The sequence below is a fragment of the Tamandua tetradactyla genome, chromosome 1, assembly GCF_023851605.1.
Source record: "Tamandua tetradactyla isolate mTamTet1 chromosome 1, mTamTet1.pri, whole genome shotgun sequence".
NCBI lineage: Eukaryota > Metazoa > Chordata > Mammalia > Pilosa > Myrmecophagidae > Tamandua > Tamandua tetradactyla.
In genome coordinates this window covers 140262541-140285094 of record NC_135327.1, presented here as the reverse complement: position 1 = coordinate 140285094, position 22554 = coordinate 140262541, and the positions used below count along the sequence as shown (strand labels likewise).

At 37.6% G+C, this 22554-nt stretch overlaps 1 protein-coding gene and 1 long non-coding RNA gene across 3 annotated transcripts in view; one reads left to right on the top strand and one right to left on the bottom strand.

Annotated features, from left to right (window-relative positions):
- The window catches only part of LOC143678338 (uncharacterized), a 75833-nt gene extending 59845 nt beyond the window's left edge, over nucleotides 1–15988 (bottom strand). The window contains exon 1 of one of the 2 annotated variants that reach the window (XR_013173255.1): nucleotides 14683–15988. This is a non-coding gene — a long non-coding RNA (uncharacterized LOC143678338). The remainder of the gene's footprint in view (nucleotides 1–14682) is intronic. The other variant, XR_013173204.1, reaches the window with a different exon arrangement.
- The window catches only part of RSBN1L (round spermatid basic protein 1 like), a 121864-nt gene continuing 114595 nt past the window's right edge, over nucleotides 15286–22554 (top strand). The window contains exon 1 of the mRNA XM_077155077.1: nucleotides 15286–15913. Within this exon, the coding sequence (XP_077011192.1) occupies nucleotides 15325–15913 (589 nt within the window). The 5' untranslated portion in view covers nucleotides 15286–15324. The remainder of the gene's footprint in view (nucleotides 15914–22554) is intronic.

The window sequence follows — 22554 nt, the reverse complement described above, 5'->3', positions numbered from 1 at the left end:
GGGAAAGCACTAGGATTAAAATCCTAAGAATAAGAATTATAATGTAAAGAGACTTAATTATAGCCCGGGTTAGATTTAAAGTTAACTAAAAACATGGTTGTCTCTTTAATGGTTATTTAGTTTAAATATTTTAATTAGACATCTACTCTTCAATCTAAATGGTTCAGAAGTAATTATTAATCTGTGGGGGAATCAAGAAGAACAGCATTTGAATCCAAGGTAAAACGTGATTGGGATATCATCCTACCACTACTCCAGGATACTGTATAAAAATTTCATAAAACTTCACAACTAAAATAATGAAATCATAATTTGTAACATAATAGTTTTGTAATCTGTCTTTGTTGGCATCTGAAGTATTTGAAACAAAGGTGCACTCTTCTAACTGGGGTCACACACACACACACACAGAATCTGTTATTTCACTATATGGCTGCTTCAAGATGTTCAGGTTACGGACAGTTTCCCTAGGCAGCTGAATTATAAAGTGCCTGTAGAAGCTTAAGTACTGTTTATATACCTTTCCCCATTTTTGTTTCATGCCCCTAGAGACACTCCTAGCCAATTCTTTTCTGTGAGAAAAAGGCATGTGACTACCAGTGTCCTAAAAAACACTGCATCTTTTTTTGAATGTGTATTTCCTGCATATAAGTTTAATTAAATAAAACTTCTAAAAGGACCTGATAAATGTTTGGATTTTAAATTCTGATGCTTTAGACTTCTGCTCATTCCCAAAAGACAGGACAAAGAAAAAAACTGGTTTTGAGTCAAAATGAACATGGAATTCCAGCTCACCTTTGAAAAGTACCTTGGACAACTTTCAAAGCATGGGATGAAGCAAAACATCCTCAGTCTGAAGTTTATATGCAGCACTCAAGTAAACATTATCACTCTACCCACAAGTGATGGTTAGATGAAGCAAAGAAAAGTTACCCTAGAGGTGAAGTTTTCCTCTTTAAGAAGTAGATGACCCCAGTCTTGGGGTTTGCTCATATGAAATTTAACCCCACAAAGGATAGGCCAAGCCTACTTAAAATTAGGCCTAAGAGTCACCCCCAAGAGAACCTTTTTTGCTGCTCAGATGTGGCCTCTCTCTCCAGCCAACACAAATGTGTAAACTCACCACCCTCCCCCTGTCTACATGGGACATAACTCCCAGGGGTGTGGACCTTCCTGGCAACGTGGGACAGAAATCCTAGAATGAGCTGAGACTCAGCATCAAAGGATTGAGAAAACCTTCTCAACCAAAAGGGGGAAGAGTGAAATGAGATAAAATAAAGTGCCAATGGCTGAGAGATTCCAAACAGAGTTGAGAGGTTATCCTGGAGGTTATTCCTATGCAAGTAGATATCACCTTGTTATTCAAGATGTGATAGAGAGGCTGGAGGGAACTGCCTGAAAATGTTGAGCTGTGTGCCAGTAGCCATGTTTCTTGAGGATGATTGAATAATGATATAGCTTTCACAATGTGACTGTGTGACTGTGAACACCTTGTACCTGATGCTCCTTTTATATACCTTGTCAACAGACGAGTAGAACATGTGGAATAAAAATAAATAATAGGGGGAACAAATGTTAAAATAGATTTAGTTTGAAATGCTAGTGATCAATGAAAGGGAGTGGTAAGGGGTATGGTATGTATACTTTTTTTTCCTGTTTTTGTTTTATTTCTTTGTCTGAATAGATGCAAATGTTTCAAGAAATGATCATGATGATGAAAATGCAACTATGTGATGATATTGTGAATTACTGATTATATATGTAGAACGGAATGATCAGAATAAGAATGTTTGCATTTGTTTGGTGTTTTTTGGTATTAAAAAAATTAGAAAAAAAAAAGAAGTAGATGAAGGATATGTGGTAAAGGAAATTTGCAAATTGGGTACCGGGTTACATTTTCAATCCAGAGATTCTATGAATCCATCATTTACCTCTACACGTTTTTGCCACACTTGAAATGATAATACACTTTGCCCTCTATCTGCCAGTTCTTAGATAAAATGGGCCCCTCTTTCTGGAGAACTGACTAGAACTAAACAACTTACACTTTGCTTTTTACAGATTTACATCACTGAATAAGGCTCTTGTTATACATCTTATAGGCTTCCCATCCCTTTTTAAAATAGGTATCAATAATTCACAATATTATCACATAGTTGCAATTTCATCATGATCATTTCTTAGAACATTTGCATCAATTCAGAAAAATAAATAAAAAGAGAACAGAAAAAAAATCATACATATGTTAAGAATGTTAGTGTTTCTTTGTTGTCATATTTTTTAAAAAATTTTTAAATAAAAATAAAAAAAACAAACAATAAACAAAAGTGATTTCCTCATAAGATGAAAGCCATGTTCTTAAGCAACGTCCTGATGTCTAATATTTTATGGAAATGACTATAAATGCCTTTTTTCAACAACTTCAATATTCCATAAAAATCTTTCCAATAGGCAAATAAATAACATAGGGAAATGCAGTAAACCAGACTGCAATTTAGTTTTATTCTTTCTACATCTTATTCCTGCTTTGTGGTTGCTACTGGATCTCAAATGAAACTGTTAAGTAGTGGCCACTCCCTAAAGGAGGGCTTTCAACTTTATTTTTTGCTAGTTTTCTCTCCTTCCCTGGTATTTAAGTACATATGGACACTGAAAAGAAGATTGTGGTTGAGCAAATATTTGGACCATACTTGTAGTAAAATGATAATTCTCGTTAAGAGATAAGAACTCACTTTGCCCGAAATGTTGAACAGAAAAATATGAACTTTTTTTTTTTCCATGAGTTGGCACCGTGAATTGAACCCGGGTCTCCGGCATGGTAGGCGAGAACTCTGCCACTGCATCATTGCCCACCCTTAAAATCTTCTTGATAGTGACCTTTCTTTTTTTCCCTTACTCAAGTTCTAGGCAGGAGAGAAAGGGGGAAGGGCCACTAGCCTGAATGGTCCCCCTTCCTCTTTAATCCACTCACTTTAAGGAATTGTACTGAAGGCCCCACCCAAAGACTTCCACTGATATCAGCGGCCATCCTTATGACATGCAGTTTCAGGACTGTATCAAATGGCCATCCCAAAGAGTAAGGGAAGTTGGGGAACATGCATTTCTTTTAGTTTAGGCACTTCAATGCAACTTCATTGAAATAAAGTTCTGGTAGTAAAGAAGTGGAAAACAGGTAGTGACAGGAAACCATCAGTTTTTCCCAACAGAGAATAATAGTGGATTATGGCTTCACTGGTCAATTTCACCAAATTTTTATAGATGGATTAATACCCATCCTGCTCAACCCTTTCAAAAAATTGAAGAGGAGGAAGACTTTCTAACTCATTCTATGAGGTCAGTATCAATCTAATACCAAAGCCAGAAGATGATATCACAAGAAAAGAAAATTACCAATATCCCATATGAATATATATGCAGAAATGCTCAACAAAATAATAGCAAACTGAATCCAACAACATATTAAAAGGTTATATACCACAGCTGATAGGATTTATTCCAGGAATGCATGAGTGGTTCAACATAAGAAAATATCCCACATTAATATAAGGAAGGAAGAGAAAAAAATGATCTTAAGTGACACAGAGAAGACATTTGACAAAATCTAGCACCCCTTGTTGATAAAAACACTTAGAAAACTAGGAATAGAAAAAGACTTCCATGATAAAGGGTATATATGAAAATCTCACAGCTAAAAAGACTGAAAGTTTTCCCCTAAAATCTGGAATAAGACAAGAATGCCCATTTTTACCATTACTATTCAACATTGTACTGGAAGTTCTAGTCAGAGTAACAAGAGAAAGAAATAAAAGGCATCTACACTTAAAAGGAGAAGTAATACTCTTCCCTGTTTGCACATGACTTGAGCCTCTCTATAGAAAATCCTCAAGAGTCTAGAAGAAAGCTACAAGGCTTAATAAATACATTCAGCAATATGGAGGGGTACAAGATCAACATGCAAAAATCCATGGTATTTCTATATACCAGCAATGAGTGATCTGAAAAGGAAATCAAGAAAGCAATCCTATTTCCAATAGCAACCAGTACAATCAAATATCTAGGAATGAATTTAACCAAGTATGAAAGGACTTGTACATAAAAAAGTGCAAAACAATGCTAACAGAAAAGAAAAATACGTGAATAAATGGAAAGACACCCCATGTTCATTAATTGTTAAGACGTCAATAATACCCAAAATAATTTATACAGTTTCAACACATTCCCAATTAAAATGGCTACAGCCTTCTTCACAGAAATGGGAAAGCAAATCATTATTTCATATAAAAGGTCAAGGGGCTCTGATTACCCATACTATCTTGAAAAAGATGAACCAATTTGGCAATTTTGTTGTTTCGGAATTTCGAATTTCCCAATTTTGAAACTTATTACGAAACTATACTAATCAAAACAGAATGTTACTGGTACAAGGATAGACATATAGACCAATGGAACAGAACTGAGAGTTCAGAAATAGATCCACACATCTATGGCCAAATAATTTTTGACAAGGGTGCCAAGTGCACTCAACAGGGTAAAGAATAATCTATTCAACAAATGGGACTGGGAAAATTAGATATCACATGCAAATGAATGAGAGTGAGCCCACTCACCTCAAATCATATAGAAAAGTTATCACAAAATGGATCAAAGATCTAAATATAAGAATTAAAATCATTAATCTCCTAGAAGAATACATAGGGGAATATCTTCAGAACTTTGTGTTAGGCGATGGAGTCTTTGATTTTACATCAAAAACATAAGGAAAAAAATTTAAATAAATTGGACCTCATCAATATTAAAAACTTTTGAGTATCAGAGGACATCATCGAGAAAGTGAAAAGATAACCTATAAAATGGAAGAAAATATTTGAACACTATATATCTGATAAGGGTTTAATATTCAGAATATAGAAAGAACTCCTACAACTCAACAACAAAAGACAAACAACCCGACTTAAAGTGAGCAAAAGACTTGAATATACACTTCTCCTAAAAAGATGTAACGACTACTAAACATATGAAAAGATGCACAGCATCATTAGCCATTAGCGAAATGCAAATCAAAACCACAATGAGATACCATTTTACACCCTTTAGGATGGTTATTATTAAAAAACAAACAGACAGTAACAAGTCTTGGTGAGAATGTGGAGAAATAGAATGTGGGAATAATAAAATGGTGTAGTCATTGATGAAAACAATTCAGTGGTCCCTCAGAAAGATAAATATAGAGCTACCTTATGACCTGGCAATCCCACTTCTATGTACGTACCCCAAATAACTGAAAGCAGGATTCAGACAGATATGTGCACATCAATGTTCACAGCAGCTATTTTCACAATAGTCAAAAGGTGGGAGCAACCCAAGTATCCATTAATGGACAGATGGATAAAAACAAATGTGATATTTTTTTTAATTTGTTAGTTCTTAGACTGATTGCCTTTTGTTCAAATTTATCATTTTATGACTGTTCTTAAGATATTTATATCAATTTTTTGCAGTTTCACTTTAGTTTGCTTAATTACGATTTATTTTTTTTTCATTTAAGTGGCTAGGAATTTGTTGGGTTTCTTGGTGTCCTTCATAAGTTCTGGAAAAAATGTTCAGTCTTTAAATATTGTCTCAGCAAATTCTTTCTGGCCTTCTGATTAGAAGCCATATTAGAGTTTTTCACTTTATCTTCCATGCTGCTTTATTATGTTTCTTCATATTTTCTGTATTTTTTTCTCTTTGGCCTAAGTTTAAGATAATTTCTTCATACATGCCTTCGTTAGTTGTGTCTATAATGTTTATGAAACATATCTGCTGTTCTTTGAATTTTAATTATAAAGTTTAACTTGCTTCTAGAATATTTATTCTCAATAAGCTTTTTTAATATTACATTCTGTTTATTTTTACTAACATTTTAAACTCTTGCTATTTCATTAAATATCTTAAGCATTTGTATGAGACATGCACACACACACACACACACACACAATGCAATATTATTCAGCACTAAAAAGGAATGAAGTTCTGAATCATGCTACATCATGGAAGAACCTTGATGACATCAGTTGAATGTAATAATGGCAAAGGACATATATTGTATGAAATCACATGTGAAACAACTAAAACATGCAAATTCATAGAGACAAAAAGATGATTACAGAGTACCAGGTGCAAGGCTGGGTATGGGGAATAGTCTGAGGTGATGGGAAACTTTTGATAATGGATAGTGCTGAGGGTAGCACAACATTATAAATGTAATTAACACCACTAACTTATACTTGAAAGCAGTTAAAATGGGAACTGTTATACTGTATATGTTACAACAATAAAACTAAAAAAATTTTTTTCGGATACTATATAGCTAAACAAAGGCTACTTGGGTACTTTACTTTTTTTCCTGTAACCCAATCTCATGATAATTGCCCTAAACAAACAACAGAGATTGCTGTATGCAATACCTCAGTTATAACACAGTAGTCTGACTCTACCCTGAGACCTTTACTAGGCTCTTTCCTACTTCCTAAATTTGATACAGACTATAATCAGGGTGAGGGAAAAGATTTAACATTTACTACATCCAATGTTGGTGATGCTGGAGAAATTAATAGTGAATCTATGATTCAGTGTGTTTGCTTGTTTTATATATATACGTATACACAATTATCAGAGTATACACAGTTATAAGACTTAATTGGGGTCTTATTTTTCAATAAAAGGGCAATAATGAAATTTTAAGCAACTCAATTCCAACAGTACTTGTAATAGGTGGGGATGGAAGGAGGTATATGCAATGTTGGTCTATAAGCTCTTTAACAGTACAGCAGAAAGATTTCAGATGTATGCAAAGAGACCAGCCTTGGATATTATGCTTTCTTTTAGTTGATCAGAGCTCTTTTTGACGTTTATTCACAATTTCTTAACTCTAAGTTCTGAAGACAACCATCAAAGAATCAAAATTGACCCTCTTACTCCTATCGCTATAGCTATTATCCAGATAGACATTTCTTCCTAAAGGAAAGGATTATGTCAGTGGTTTTCTTATAGCTCTGACCATCCCTACATGATTAACAAATCCTCATAAAATCTCATCCCATAATAGTGGTGTTGTTTTACTATTGTTTACTATATCTTTACCTAGAACTACTCTGCACCTTTGGAGAGGCATCATAGGAGGAGAAGGGCACTGTGAGTTGTGCAAATAGTCACTGTATCAGTATGCTGATGCATTAAGAAACATCGGTATTTACTGAAATGCCATATAGGTATAATATGATTCATCAGAAAGGTTAACATTTTAACTTCTTTCTGTGGATATGCAATCAGTACTACTGTAGAATTATATCTGTTGCTGGTGAAAAAAATTACATTTGCTAATCAGAACTCAGGCTAGGTCACTGATTGATTCGGACATTCAAAAACATTAATGAGTGTTTAATGTGTACAAGGCATTGTGCTAGATTCTAGAGATACACTGATGAATAAGAAAGACATGGTGCCTGTTCTCATGGAACTTATTGTTTACCAGGAGAGGCAGACAATAAAAAACAAATAATTGTAAAACAATTACAAACTGTGATAGGTACTCTGTAAGAGAAAGAGAATGTTATGATAGGGAATAATAAAGAGAGAGCCACCTTCAACAGAATGGCCACGGAAGGTGCTTCTACAACATCGGAAAGAGAAGGAGAGTTATAGACACAACTAAAGAAGGCATGTATGAAGAAATTATCTTAAACTTAGGCCAAAGAGGTGGGAGGTGGGAGGGAGGAAGCATTCCAAACACCAGAAAATAGCTTGTGCAAAGGGTCTGAGGCAGAGATGGGAACAGAAAGAAAGCTAGTATGGCTGATACAGAGTGAGCAAAGGAGAGTGTGGCATAAGATGTTTAACTATGTTTCTAAATGGTAGTGAGGTAGAAATTAAGGCAGTCCTGCCTCCTACTTTTGTAAATAAAATTTTATTGGAACACAGTCATCTCCATTCAGATACATATTGCTTATGACTGCTTTTGTGCTATAGCCATGTGGCATGCAAACCCTAAAATATCAGGCTCTTAAAGAACAGTTAGGGATGAAAATTATGCATATCACTAAGTAATGATAACCCTTCTCTTCTTTTGACAGGAATGTCCATTATCTTATGATATAGTCCATACATTTTGGCCTTATATAAGTGCCATGACAGATCATTCCTTGGCGGGGGTGGGGGGTAGGGGGGAGGCGCTGGTCTGTGGGGAAGGAGTAGGAAGGATAGGCAACTGTGGAGCTTCAGACAATCTGGATGAGCTCAGGATAAGTGAGTCATCTCTGCTCCACAAATGATTTGAGGGATGAAGGCATTCTTCAGACAGGAAATAGTAATTTAGTACTACCCAAACAGAGAAAAACCTATGAAAGAGTGAGATCATGTGAGGGTATCAAAATGGGAAATGCCAGATTCTTCTAAATCATAGAAACAGCCTTTACAACAAGTGTGATTCAAATGAGAACGGCACATAGCAGGCCAATGTTACTGAAGAGAGAGATGTTTTTAAGGTTAGTGCAGGCTTGAATAAAGTACAAAAAAAGAAGAGAACTGCTTTCTTCTTCCAAGGGGGTCAGGAACTTGGACAACGCCAGAGAATAGTGTAGCTGTGGAGGGAAAATGCAGTTCAGCTCAGGAATACAGGAGGACACCATGTATAAAGAAGCCAGAAATTAGGAAGACGGTGGATAGCTCTAAGCACTACTAACACATCTAATATGGCTGGAAGTTTCAGCATCTATTCCAGTAAGTGACAAAGTAAGGGCTATGGATTACAAACAACAATAATAACAATTCTTAAAATTGATCTTAACCAAACTAAGCCACACTTTGTATACATTAGAAGTCAACCTGGTAAACTTGAATTATATCTGACCCACAGACATATTTTGTTTGGCTGGCATAGTTTCTTAGGAAACTTAGAAAAAAAAAATCAAGATTTTTTTATCTTGTAGGCCCACCTCATTTCCAGTGGGAACAATCAGCTAGAGTTGATCTTCATCGTTGTATCTTAACGTCAAGGCAAGTCCCAGTTGTCCACAGTTCCCAGCACTCCCTGGTGTCATATATTCAAATGATCTTATTTGCTTTTTTAAGCTTACTGAGACATTTGATACTTAAGTTTGTGAACTCTGGTCCTCATCTTAACAGAGATCAGAAACCTGCACTTTATATTCTCTTTTTCAATACATTTATTGGGCATTAACCATGTCCTAGATATTGGGTATACATATATAAATAAGGTGTTTTCCTGCACTTGAGGAGCTCACAGATTAGAAGCAGAAACAATGTGTTAAATGATCCTAGGGACAGTAATCAGGAAGGAATGAGCAACTCATTTGGCAGAATGGAAACATATCACATAACTAGGTAAGCACTTGAGCGAAATCTTAAAGAATAAGCAGAATTTTGCCAGAGTAACCCAGGCGGAGGAAGCAGAGGATGGTGGTTGCAGCTCTCTTGGAAATTACATATGGTTCAGAATAACTGAGACGGGGAAGCTGTAGAAGAGAGTTCTGAGAGAGAAACAGGTTACTGAGGTCATATCAAGAATGGCTTATATGCTATACAAAAGAGTGTAACTTTTATTCCATCTGCAAGAGGGAATTACTGAAAGAACTGAAGCATAATCAAGTTAATATTTTAGAAATATAATTTTGGTAGTATCATAGAATATACTTTAGAAGACAGAAGACTGGAGTCCGTTAGAAAGGAAATCTTTGATTAACTCAAGCTAATTTGGGGGCTGAAGGCAGGTAGCAGCAGTGGGAAAGGAGAAGAGGAATTGAGTGGAGATGATGACTCACTATGGAGAGTAGGGAAAATAAAAACGAGTCAAGGAAGATTCCCAGTTTGTAACTTAGGTGACAAGATAGATAAGGAAGGCAGGAGAGTGATACTTGGGAAGATGGGAATAAGTGGTAGAAAGTTTGAGGTGTTTATGGACACAGGGGAAGAAGTCCACTTTACATCTGGATATGAATCAGGCATTAGAAAAAGGTCAAAGCAGTGGAGAAAGACTTAGAAATTGTCAGCATTTAAGATTTTAGAAGACATCGAAGTGCATAATATTTGGAAGTATGCAGAGTGCGAAAAAGAGCAATTACATATCCCGAAGAATTCCCAACACTTAAATGAATGGAACAATGCGCCACAGCCTGGATGCATAATAGCAGGCAGATATAATGACCTGAGGTTGAAAGTTAGCAGCATAGATAGAGATGATGAGAATTGAGTGCAACAAATTGAGGTGCTGGCAACTCATTAGGATGGCTATTATTAAAATAAGTGAAAATAAGTGTTGGAGAGGTGAAGTAGGAACCCTTGTATATTGTTGGTGGGAATGGTACAGCTGCTGTGTAAAACAGTTTGGCAATTCTTCAAAAAAGTTAAACACAGAATTATCATATGACCTAGCAATTCTACTCCAAAAGAACTGAAATCAGGAACATGAACAGATATTTGTACATCACAAATAATAATAAAACCACAGCATTATTTACAAAGTGGAAACTACCCAAGCGTGTCCATCGACAGATGAATGGATAAACAAAATGTGGTATACAGTGGTAGATACATATAATGGACTATTATTCAACTGTAAAAAGAAATGAAGTGCTGGTACACTCTACAACATGGTTGAGCCTGGCAGCCACTATGTTGCATTAAATAAGTCAGACACAAAAGACAAAAATCGTATGATTTCCTGTATGTGAAGTACTTAGAATAAGCAAATTTACAGAGTCAGAAAGCAAAATAGTGGTTATCAATGGAGGGGAAATAGGGAGTAACTGCTAAATGAGTATGGGTTTGGTTTGGGATGATGAAAATAGTCTGATAACAGTAGTGAAAGTTACACAGTATTGTCAATGTTTTTAAGGTCAAAGAATCGTCCACTTCAAATGGTTAAAATGATTTTGCGTATTATGTAAGTTTTACCACAATTAAAAATAAATAAATTTAAAAAATATACTATAGTTTAATTTTTCAGAGATGGAAAAGTTGTGGATGATAAAGAGGACTAGGGAGAAGCCCTTGGAGGTTGTGGTTGAAACAGAATAGAAATAGGTCCAAGTGAAAGTACTGGATTGGTCACTAGCAAGGACACTAAAGTCAATTAAAATGATGAATTTGTGACAAGTGTCAAAGTCCTGAGTAAATGATGTGAAATTACTTGGAAGTCAGTGAAGATTGGTACAACCTTACTGTAAGGATCTCATAAGAGAAAGTGTTTTTTGTACGATATTGAAAAAGTAATAATAACTTCAAGTTCTATGATGTAGAATTGAAGAGGTGACCCCAGTTCAGAGAGAATGAGCCACTTCCAAAAGTACAGACTGTTCTTAGAAGGCAGCCAGGCTTCAGACAAGGTGGACAAGCAGGGGTAGGGTAGTACGTTTACAACAAAACTGATATTATAAAGGATGGAGTGGAAAGGTATGGCAGAGAGATTATAAAAAGCAGAAATAAAGAGGGTACGAATAAAAGAAACAAATAGTGGAAAAGCCTCATCTTGACTGGGAAGGGAAATGGAGCTTGAGCTGAGATGCACAGAATATGATATCTCAAAGGCACCTTATATTCATCAGGTATTAAGGTAAAAAAGTACCCTAAACTTGGCATTCTAACAGTGTTTCCTAGCTCAGTGAATGGTACTACTGTCCATCAAGTTATGCAGATCAGAATCTAGGAGTCATTCATGTTATTCTCCTCCATTATACCCCATATCTACTATCACATAAAGATTAGGTAAAAGGAAAAGCATTCCAGGCAAAGGGAAAAGCATATGCAATATTCTTATGTTGAAAGACAGCATGGTGCATTCTGGAAACTAAAGACCCAATACTGGGGCATAGAAGAGGAAGGTGTGTATATCATGAAGTGTCTCTGTGGGGCATGTTAAGGATTTTGTGCTTTATCCTAGGAGCAAGAGAAACCCTTAATAGGTCTACAGCAAGGAAAGTGACAAGATCAGTTAGATTTTGAAAAAGAGCATTCAGGCTATAGAACGGAGAAGAGGTTTGAGAAGGGATAGAATACAAGGAGAGCTGTAAAAAAGGCTAGTACAGTCATCCAGGTGAGAGGGGTGGTGCTTGGAATAGGGTAGCAACAGTGTACATGGAGAGAGGGGGGACAGGGGGATGATTTTAGTGCTAATAAAGAGATTAAGCCAATAGGAAGTGGTGATAGTGGTGGGGGATATCTCCTAGTTAAATGTTGTTAGGAATGATCTAGTTGAAAGGTAACAGTTGATTATACAGGAGAGAAAACAGATAACTGAGTGTTCTATAAGAGACAGTAACGCCCTTAGACTTGGTGCGCTGGTTGGAAGTGATTACGTACCCCAGAAAAGCCATGTCCTTTAATTCTCATTCAGTACTGTTGGGTGGAATCTTTTTTATTGTTTCCATGGAGATGTGATCCACTCAATTGTGGGTGATAAGTTTTGATTAGATGGTTTCCATGGAAACATGTCTCCACCCATTCAGGTGGGGTTGCTTACTGGAACCTTTTAAGAGTGAACGAGAATGCCACTCAGAGCTACTAGAGCCACCAGAACTGACAGAGCCAAAAGAAGGGACAGAGCCACTACGATTCCTGGAGAAAGCTAGCAGATGCTGCCATATGTCTTTCCAGGTGAGAGAGAAACCCTGAACATCACTGGTCTTCTTGAACTAAGGTTTCTTTCCCTGGATGCCTTAATTTGGACATTTCCACAGCCTTGCCTTAATTTGGACGTTTTCACAGGCTTAGAATTGTAAACTTGCAACTCAATAAATTCCCCTTTTTAAAAGCTGTTCCAATTCAGGTATATCGCATTTCAGCAGCTTGCAACTTAAAACACTTGGTAAAGGACGCTGTCTATTTTGGCCATCTTCTCCTAAAAATGGGAAGGAGTCCATGGGGTTAAAACAGTGTATCTGTCAGAGCCTGCACTCCTCTTTGTTTTGCTTTTTTTTTGGGGGGGGGGGGGGTGCACGGTCCAGGAATCAAACCCGGGTCTCCCGCATGAAGGGCAAGCATTCTAGCACTGAACACCCGTGCACCCTGCACTCTTCTTTTTGACCGTTTAGAACTGAGGGCATACTGAGTGGCTAACTGTATAGTCCTATATTCAGGCGTATAGGGCATGGACATATCCTTGGGCATGAGAGCTACCCTCTCTGGTGCAAGCATGGCCCCTCTTGGTGTGAGGTGTGAAGCAGTTGGAGGTTAGAAGAGAAAGCAGTCAGTCCAGGGACTCCGAAAATTCTAAACTTAAACTTGGAGTTCCAGATCATTATGAAAGAGGATTTGTCAAAGTAGTAGTATAGAACATATTCTTTTATGATAGTTTATCTTGATTTATTATAACTTTTAAATTTTTAGAGAGATTGTATACGGGTCTCCATAGTTACACTCTCCTCTAGGCCCTATAAATTTAGGGCCAGATCTGGTATCAGTATGTAATAGCGTAATAGGGTATAGTGCAAGGAGGAGCACACTTTAGCTAAGCATAAGAAATCAGATTTCCCAGACCCCTTTGTGGGAGATAAGAGGCTAAATGTGCAAATTTCAGGGTACCACCTAGAGATTTGTCAGAGATAAGGGAGATTACATGGAAAGTCAATGATTAAGCTACTTTGACTGTAATGGTTTCAATGTGCTTTTGAAAAGCTTCGTGGGCAGGCCATGATGGCTCAGCAGGCAGGAATGCTTGCCTGCAATGACAGAGGACCCGGGTTCGATTCCGGATGCCTGCCCATGTAAAAAAAAAAAAAAAATTAGAAAAGCTTCATGAACATGGCAGAACTTCAGTGAGGAAGTCACCTTACAAATGAAATTTATTCATTTATTTTTTATCAGTTGATAAGAAATAGAGGTCATGATAGTCACAAAGCTAGTGAATAGCAAACAATTTCAGGTCCTCTGCTCTCTGTCCACACCTCCACCAATGCTACTTTTTCATGAAGACATTTGCTACCAATCAATTCCAATTACATTTCAACTTGCTTTCAGCATTATATCTTATTACTACCATTATATCTTAAAGAAAGTAATACTTTTGTCATTTTAAAAATTTTGAGAAGTCTAAAAACAAGTCTATAAACCAATATTTAATTTTGAGCCTGACAAATTCTAAAAAACAAAAAAGGGGTAACAAGATAAAGAATTCCAACTTCTTGAGATCACAAGAGTTGGAAAGATTTCTTTCTTTTTTTTTTGAATGCTGTATGGTGGGGTCACATTTCATTATTTTTCCATGTGAATATCCCGTTATTGCAGCACTGAAAGGTTACTTTTAACTGCTGCTAGAAAGTTACAGCAACCTAGTACTCATTTTAGAACTCATAAAATATCGTCTTACTGACGATCATCTCCTGACTTGACTGTTTTTATTTTAACATCTAACCGTGAGATCTAAGGGTTAAAGTAAAATCGTGCTCCTTGCTATGGTAACAATATTACTGTAACCCATCTTCCCAAATTCCTTCTGAGCTAAAAATCAGAACATACAAATCATCGAACACTCAATGTGCCAACTAAACGCTAAAACACAAATATCTGTAAAAGTCTTGCTTTTCAAAAAAACGTATTTTCTTGATGAGTCTGAATTATAATTATAATATTAAAACTTTTATGCTGTAACAAGAGTTATAAAAAATTGTTCAAACAATGGAAGAATCTTACCCTTCAGCTCGGAAGTAATCCGAAAGTTCTAGGCTTGCAGGGAGATAAAGCTCTCAAGGCTTACAGTTGACAATCATTAACAGTAACATTATCTTGCCACCACACCAAGTGCTTTTTAGCCTCTCCCTTCAACCAGCTACTGCCAAACAGAAGGAAGACTTAATTACCGGCACAATTTTCTCCTCTGAGCTGAGCATCTCCAATATCCGGCTTTTTGAGCGCTCAGGAGGAGGGGGATACAAATGGGACCTCCTATATATGAAAGAGAAAGTAGTAAAAGTTCCAAAAAGTTGTCGAGGCAGACCTGGCCAGGGTTAGATTTTGAGGTCTGGGTAAGGGTTCTTCCCGGACCTCCAAGTTCAAGCTAGCGACAGTTGCAAGAACCTTCTCTAGTATCTTGTTCTGCCACTTGCCGCGCCCCGCCGAGCTCTTATCTCCAGAAGGTCCGGCTTGGCGATCCCGCCCCCTTGCCTCTAGATTCGTGCCTTCGACTGGTCCTTGGAGGGATCCCTCAGCAAGGCTCGTCCAATGGAAGATCTGGCCGGTAGGCAAGCCGCCCCGCCCCTTCCCCGCCCGGCTGAGAGCGCCCGCCTCTGCCCCGCGCCCGGGAGCCAAGAAGAGTAAATACAACGGGAGCGCAAAATGGCGGAGCCTCCGAGCTCACTGCATTGCGCCGCTGCCGCCGCTGCCGCTGCAACCGCGGAGAAAGAACCGTTTGGCAAGCTGCAGCCCCCCTCCCGGGACCCGCCGTGTTCTCTGACCGCCAAAAAGATTCGGACTGAGGAGAAGAAGGCGCCGCGAAGAGTGAACGGTGAAGGAGGCAGCGGCGGGAACAGCAGGCAGCTGCAGCCGCCGCCGCCGCCGGCGGCACCTTCGCCTCACAGCTATGGTAGTCCCGCGACTTGGAGCTTCGCTGCTCTGTCTGCTGCTCCCTCCTCGTCCTCCTCTTCCCGGAGCAGCTTCTCTTTCTCCGCTGGCTTGGTCGCCGCCTCCTCAGCCTCAGCTTCCTCGTCTCAGCCTGTGCCGCGCAAACTGCTGGTCCCTCCTACGCTACTGCATGCTCAGTCTCACCGTCTCCTGCTGCCGGCCGCAGCCTCCTCGGGCAACGCCAAGCAGCGCAGACCCAAGGAGAAGCGGGAGAAGGAGAGGCGGAGGCACGGCCTCGGCGCGGCTGGCGAGGCCGGTGGGGCCGTCCGGGAGGAGAATGGGGTGGTGAAGCCGCTGCCGCGAGGTGGGTGCCGGCGCCGGGAGTGGGGGAGGGGAGAGGAGGAAACGGGGAGGCCGTCCCCTGACCCCTTAGTAGCCGCGGGTCCTCCCGCCGCGCACCCTCCCCCCGCGCTCCCACCCGGTGGGGCCCGGAAAGGGGAGCGCGAGGGCCGCGTGCGCCATACTAGAGTGGACAGGAGGCATCCCGTTCTCAGAGGGCGATTTTCCAGTCCCCATGGGAACAGGAAATGGAGCCTGTAATTTCGGTCGCAGCGCAGGGAATGGCCGAAACTCTTTATTTTCTGTGTCGTTTTTGCCTCCCAGCTAATGCACTGCAGGATTTGCAGAATTCGTTCTAGCGGACCTGCCTAGGTGTGTTTGGTTATGGGAGGTGGGAAGGAGCGGAATGATGGGAAGGGTTTGAGAGTGTAAAAGATGTTTGATTGATTCACTAGACCGTTTAGATGTGACCACGGGAATTCGTATTTGTGACACAGTTTCCAACACCAAAAAATCTGTCAAAAAAGGGGGTGTGGAGAGCTTTGGCGTCAGCGAGAAGCTACCAGAGGCTTGAGCTTTTCATCCCTATTAGGGAAATGAGGTAGTGTGCAGGGCCCTAAGTGTGCTGTTTCATAAGGTTACCCTCCCTCCACCCTCCTCTGCTCTGCTCCATTATTCTTAATGTTTTTGAGTAGTACTGTTTGAAATACCACTCTTCAAAAAGAATTTTCACCCATATTCTTTCTCCTGCAGCAAATGGTAAAACCAGGAGCTTTGACATTTTTTTGCCGAATCAAGTGACTGAAAAATGTTTTAGCTTCAGAAACAGGCAAATTCTTTAGCGTCCTTTTCAGGCAGGGCTAGACAGTTTTCTTTTCAAATGTAGAGTAGTAATATAATTTCCAGAAAGTATTTCTTTAAAATACATGGTCAAGCCTTTTTTTGTTTTTGATATAGAATGATCTGATATTGGTACAGTACGGAGACCCGTTGAAAATGAAATCATGTGTTCGAAAGCTTAATGCTGATAATGTCTCTTATAAATATACATCACTACACAGTTTTATTAAAGGCATTTTTTTCCTTTTGTCGGAAAAAAATTAAACGTCAAGTAGTTTTATCGTTGCTGATCCAGTGGTAGCTTAGATCATGAAAAATTCTCTGTATTTGAATTGGAAAGGTTTATTTTCACATTTTTTAAAAATGCTGCGCTTATGGCAACAGTGTTACCTTTTCCTTGATGTTTTGTTCATGGCAAAGTTTGACCTCTAAACTCAACCATCAGATTCTTTGGCCCATTGTAAAGATCTCTCAGCTTTTTTGGCGGATATCACTTCTAGGAAAGTGGTTTTGAAGATGGTATTTATACTACTACTCAGGAATTTTAGATGGTTAATATTTTAAAGGTTGTTTTAATAACTGCATGTGAACCTTGAAAGTTAAGAGCCTGTAAGTTTGTTGTCTATATGCTGCTCAGTATTTTTATTTTGGAACTGTAAACAACGTATTTACTCTTAATTTCTTTAAATGGTGAAGTGGATATAATATAGACCAGACAGAGTAATGGAATGGCTGAAAATAAATAGCATATTTTTAAAATTCTAACTTAAAATGTGGCGCACACAATGGTCCTTAAAGGAAAGTGTTGAGAATTTTCTGTAGCCCTTTAAGTTACATTTAGAATCTTTCTCCTTTTAAGATTCACCACTTACATTATCAACACTGAACGCAGGAAATGATAGCTTTTACATTTAACTTAGTGTATCTCTGAGTTATGTGGGGAATGTGTTTCTTTTTATGTGGTTTTTTTTTGAGTAGTGACTGATATTAACACTATAGTAAGATTTTCATTTTATTGGCAAACACTGATATTTTACTGAGGAAAACAAAATCAAAGAAAAGGATGGTTTTTCAGCCTTTTGATGGTAAATTTAATAGTGAAAATCTTGCCCTCTCAATTTGGAAGTACTTATATACTAATGGTCATAATAAACTGAATTGAGGTCGTATTTTCATCAAGTAAGAAGCTTTTTTAAGAACTGTTATAATAAAACAGCAATATTGTATACATGTCTTGGTTATAGGTATAATTGCAAATATAAAAGGCCTAATTTGTAATACAGTTCTCATTTAACTGGGCTTTTCGTACAGATTTTAGTGAATGCGTGACCAAGTGTCTGTTTTAGATCTGTACGAAACAGATCTTACTGAATGCGTGACCAAGTGTCTGTTGTTTTCACTGTTCCTCTAACTTGACTGTATGTGGGATATTCAGTAATTCCTAAGTTATCCATAGCTCATTGACTGAGCAGTCTGAGACAGAATCAGAAGTTAGCCATAAAGACATCTAAGCAGGGAAAAGAAATACTCCTTTCCAAAATAACACCCAAAAGACTCAACCCCCTCCCCCTCCCAAATCAATTTATTAAAACTCTTGTATTTATTTATAGTGTTTTTTTTTAAGCCCTTAGTATTTAATTAGGTAACATTTTTACATTAAGCACCATTCTAACAGGAATATTTGTATTAAATGAGAGTGTGTATATGAAAGGTACTGGTGGGGCATTTAGTAAATGTTATTTGAGTTTTTGTTTTTTAATCCAAGCAGATTAAAATGTGAGTTAGTCCTGATAGAGGAAGGATCATTGACAATAGATATGAAAGTTACAAGTGATGAGTAAGAGAATTACAAAAGTGTGATAATCTGGGCCCATTTAGTATAAGGGCTGATGCCTACACACATAAAACCTCTTCACAGTGCTAGAACTGATTTGCATAATAAGCCTAATCATCAAGTAAAAGCTAAATTGTATCTCTTAGAAAAAGCAAAACATTTTACATTTTATAAAATAGAAAATAACCAAGTTTTGGTGCTTATAGTGGTAATCTCCAGGAGATTTTACAACCAATTTTCCTATAAGGTGGAGTTAATTGTTGAACTGGTAATTGTGGAAATTAAAAATGAATGTATATTGAATATACCCAATATTTAGTATTGCATTGTGGCAAACAGAATAAACAGCCTTAAGTTAACTAGTGCCTTAACTGACTCCAGTAAGTGATAAAATTTGTGTATCTCTTCTAATTTTGTTAGTGTTTTTGCTTTCATTGTGACTTCGTTTTTTTTCTGTTGAATGACCTGTGAAGTGTCCATGGACAAAACCAGAGCATTTCACTGAATTTTGGCTTTGAAAATGTAGTTGCGGAATATAATTCTAATGAAAAAAATTGAGGTTTCTCTCAGAATTGAATAATTTGAGAAATGTAAATGTTAGTGGTTTTAATGGGATAGATGTCTGGCTCTAAGGATTTTTCAAACTATATGTTCTCCCATTCTTCTAATATTGTTATTTTACAATTTTAGGTTAAGATTCATAATTTTCATCATAATGTCCAAATAATTGACCCTGCTGAGACAATAGTTGACTATAATTTCATTTTCTTGTATAACATTTTGTTTTTCATGCCTCAGTTTGTCATTTTTTTAGTTTTCTCTGAATTTCTGGCTACATCTTTTCATATCCTCCAGCAGCTACAAAAATCTTCTCAGTACGACTTTCCAGATGGTCAAATCAGTAAGATAAACTTATCAGTGCCATTTGTTTCTATAGACATCCCTTTTGAAACTGTCCTTCCTACTTCAGTCTGGATTATTTCCTCTTTAGGCATGCTGCATAGTTATCATCTTGGGATTTCTCCTAGCTGGGAGTTTCCTTCACTTTTGTTGAATCTCCTTTTCCTAGATCCCATGTCTTCCTTTTTGTGTATTCCCTCATTTTGGTATCCACCCTAGTATAATCTGTCAAAGAGTGCCATGGGAAGTATATATTTTTATGAGATTTTGTATTTATCCTCACTTGACTGTTTGACTAGTAAGAGATTTTTATATGAGATTTTTTATATGAGAAATAATTTTCCCCCAAAAGTCTGAAGGTATTGTTAACATTATTGCCTGGTATCTAGTGTTGTTGAAACACTGTATGGGAGACTCAGCCTTTTTACTGAATTTTGAAACTTAAGCCTTAAAAAAATTTTTTTTATGAGGGCTTATTCTTTATTCTTGTATTAGAGCATCTTACTCCTTTTTCCTGGATGTAGCATCTTCTGTTATGTCTTTAAGGGTATTAATTGTATTTCTTTGTAGTGTTCTTCTGCTCCTTGTATTATTTGTTTCCTTTAGTTATTACTTTTCTTTTCATTTTTGGTCTCTTTCTTTGTATTGGAGGCTGTGTTAGTCAAAGTTCTCTAGGGAATCAGAACCAACAGGAAAGCTTTTTAAACATGAAATTTATGGAAGTGTCTCATGCAACCATGGGAATGGAAAAGTCCAAAATCCGTAGGGCAGGCTTTGAAGCTGACAGCTCCAATAAAGAGTCTGGATGAACTCTGCAGGAGCGACTCACTGGCTGAAGAAGCAGTGAAAGAGTCTCTCTTCTCTTTTAAAAGCCTTCAACTGATTGAATTTGATCATAGATGTAATCAGCCACATAGACAATCAGCTGACTGATGATTTAATACACCAGCCTTCTGATTTATCAGTCAGCCAGGAAATATCCTTGCAGCAACGGTCAAGCTGACCAGACAGCTGGGCCTCATCACTTGGCCAAGTCGACACCAGAACCTAACCATCATAGAGGCTTTCTTCAGATCTGTGAGATCCTTAGCAGTTCCTTCATATTTAAGAGAAAATTGTTAAAGCTGATTGAAAGTTCATTGGGCATGCATGAACATGACTCAGTGACTGATGGACTCCCATGTTGTTATCTTTATTTTTTTTTCTGGGTGTTGGGTAGGAAGGCTTTCAGGTTCTTTGGATAAATATGTATTTTTTCTGTCTCTTTCTGTATGAGTGAGATGGTGAGGGGTAGAGGTGGGGTTTGGCAGAGCTAATGAGTTTAGATGTCAGGGTTCTATTGCTGGGTTGAGAAAGAAGGTTACTTCCCATTCAGTTTATATTTTCATGGTAGCCTCCCTGTTTTTATTGCAACATTTTACTTCTCCCCTCTTCAGTGTGGGATACCCTGAGCTTGTAGCCCCTTTAATTCAGTTTTTCCTGAGACCCCACCTCTGATTCTCCTGGAAATGTGGAGGGTTTTCTGCCCTCTGCAGCCCTTTCTGATGATACTGCAAGGTAAGTATGATTGTCATTATCTTTCTCTGTTAGGACTTAGGATAAACCCTCTTATACTATGCTTAATAATTTACCATTCTGTCGGCTTTCTGTTGTTATACATTGTATTTCAGTTTATGATTGCAGTATCTCCTAGTTACTTCAAAGATGAAGTTTGTATTTCTTTTTCTTTTTCTCCCTTTTGTTGGGAGTAATTTCACCTTATTTTGATTTCTTCCTGTTTGTGTGACATTGGTCCATCCTCATCTGTTTAAATAGGAATGATGCCTTTTTTAACAGGATTGTGAGAATTATATGATCCTGGGATTTTGTAGGAATTCCATAAGAGATATTAGTTCTCAACTTTTTTTTCCTACCTAACACATTGGAGATAGATTAAGTTTTACTGAATCTACAGCTTAGGTGTAACCTGTATAATTTTTCCATAGTACCCTAATTTCTGGGAGTTTTGGTATATAAGAGTATGGACCATAATCAGTTTACATTTCAGAGGTTTTAGGTAAATTATAGTAAATATTTTTTACCATACTCAAGTGAATTAAACTTTCAAATTATGAAAAAACTACTTAAGTAAGATAATGAAAAGTACTTAATTTTTATTAGAGTAAAAAGGATTGTGATAAAATGTGGCGTATATAAAATCTATTTGTGTGTAAAGGGGCTCCAATAATAAAAGTGCTTACTTAACTAAACTAATAATTTTTAGAACTTCAAAACGTTTTCACTTTTAAAGATACACTAAACTATTATATTTTTTCTTGACTTATAGATTGAAAAATATTAAAGATTTTATTATTAATTTTAAAATTTTTAACATTTGCATCTATTCAGAAAAAGAAATAAAAAGAAAACAAAACAATTCATACATACCATATCCCTTACCCCTCCCTTTCATTGATCACTAGCATTTCAAACTAAATTTATTTTAACATTTGTTCCCCCATTATTTATTTTTATTCGATATGTTTTATTCGTCTGTTGATAAGGTAGATAAAAGGAGCATCAGACACAAGATTTTCACAATCACACAGTCACATTGTGAAAGCTATATCATTATACAGTTGTCTTCATGAGACATGGCTACTGGCACACAGCTCTTCTACATTTTCAGGCAGTTCCCTTCAGCCTCTCCATTACACCTTGAGTAGCAAGGTGATATCTATTTAATGTGTAAGAATAACCTCCAGGAGGGCGGGCCACGGTGTCTCAGCAGGCAAGAATGCTTGCCTGCCATGCCAGAGGACCCAGGTTTGATTCCCAGTGCCTGCCCATGTTAAAAAAAAAAAAAAGGAGAATAACCTCCGGGATAACCTCTTGGCTCTGTTTGGAATCTCTCACCGATTGACACTTTATTTTGTCTCATTTCACTCTTCCCCCTTTTGGTTGATAAAGTTTTCTCAATCCCTTGATGCTGAGTCTCAGCTCATTCTAGGATTTCTGTCCCACGTTGTCAGGAAAATCCGCACACCTGGGAGTCATGTCCCATGTAGACAGGGGGAGGGTGGTGAGTTTGCTTGTTATGTTGGCTGGAGAGA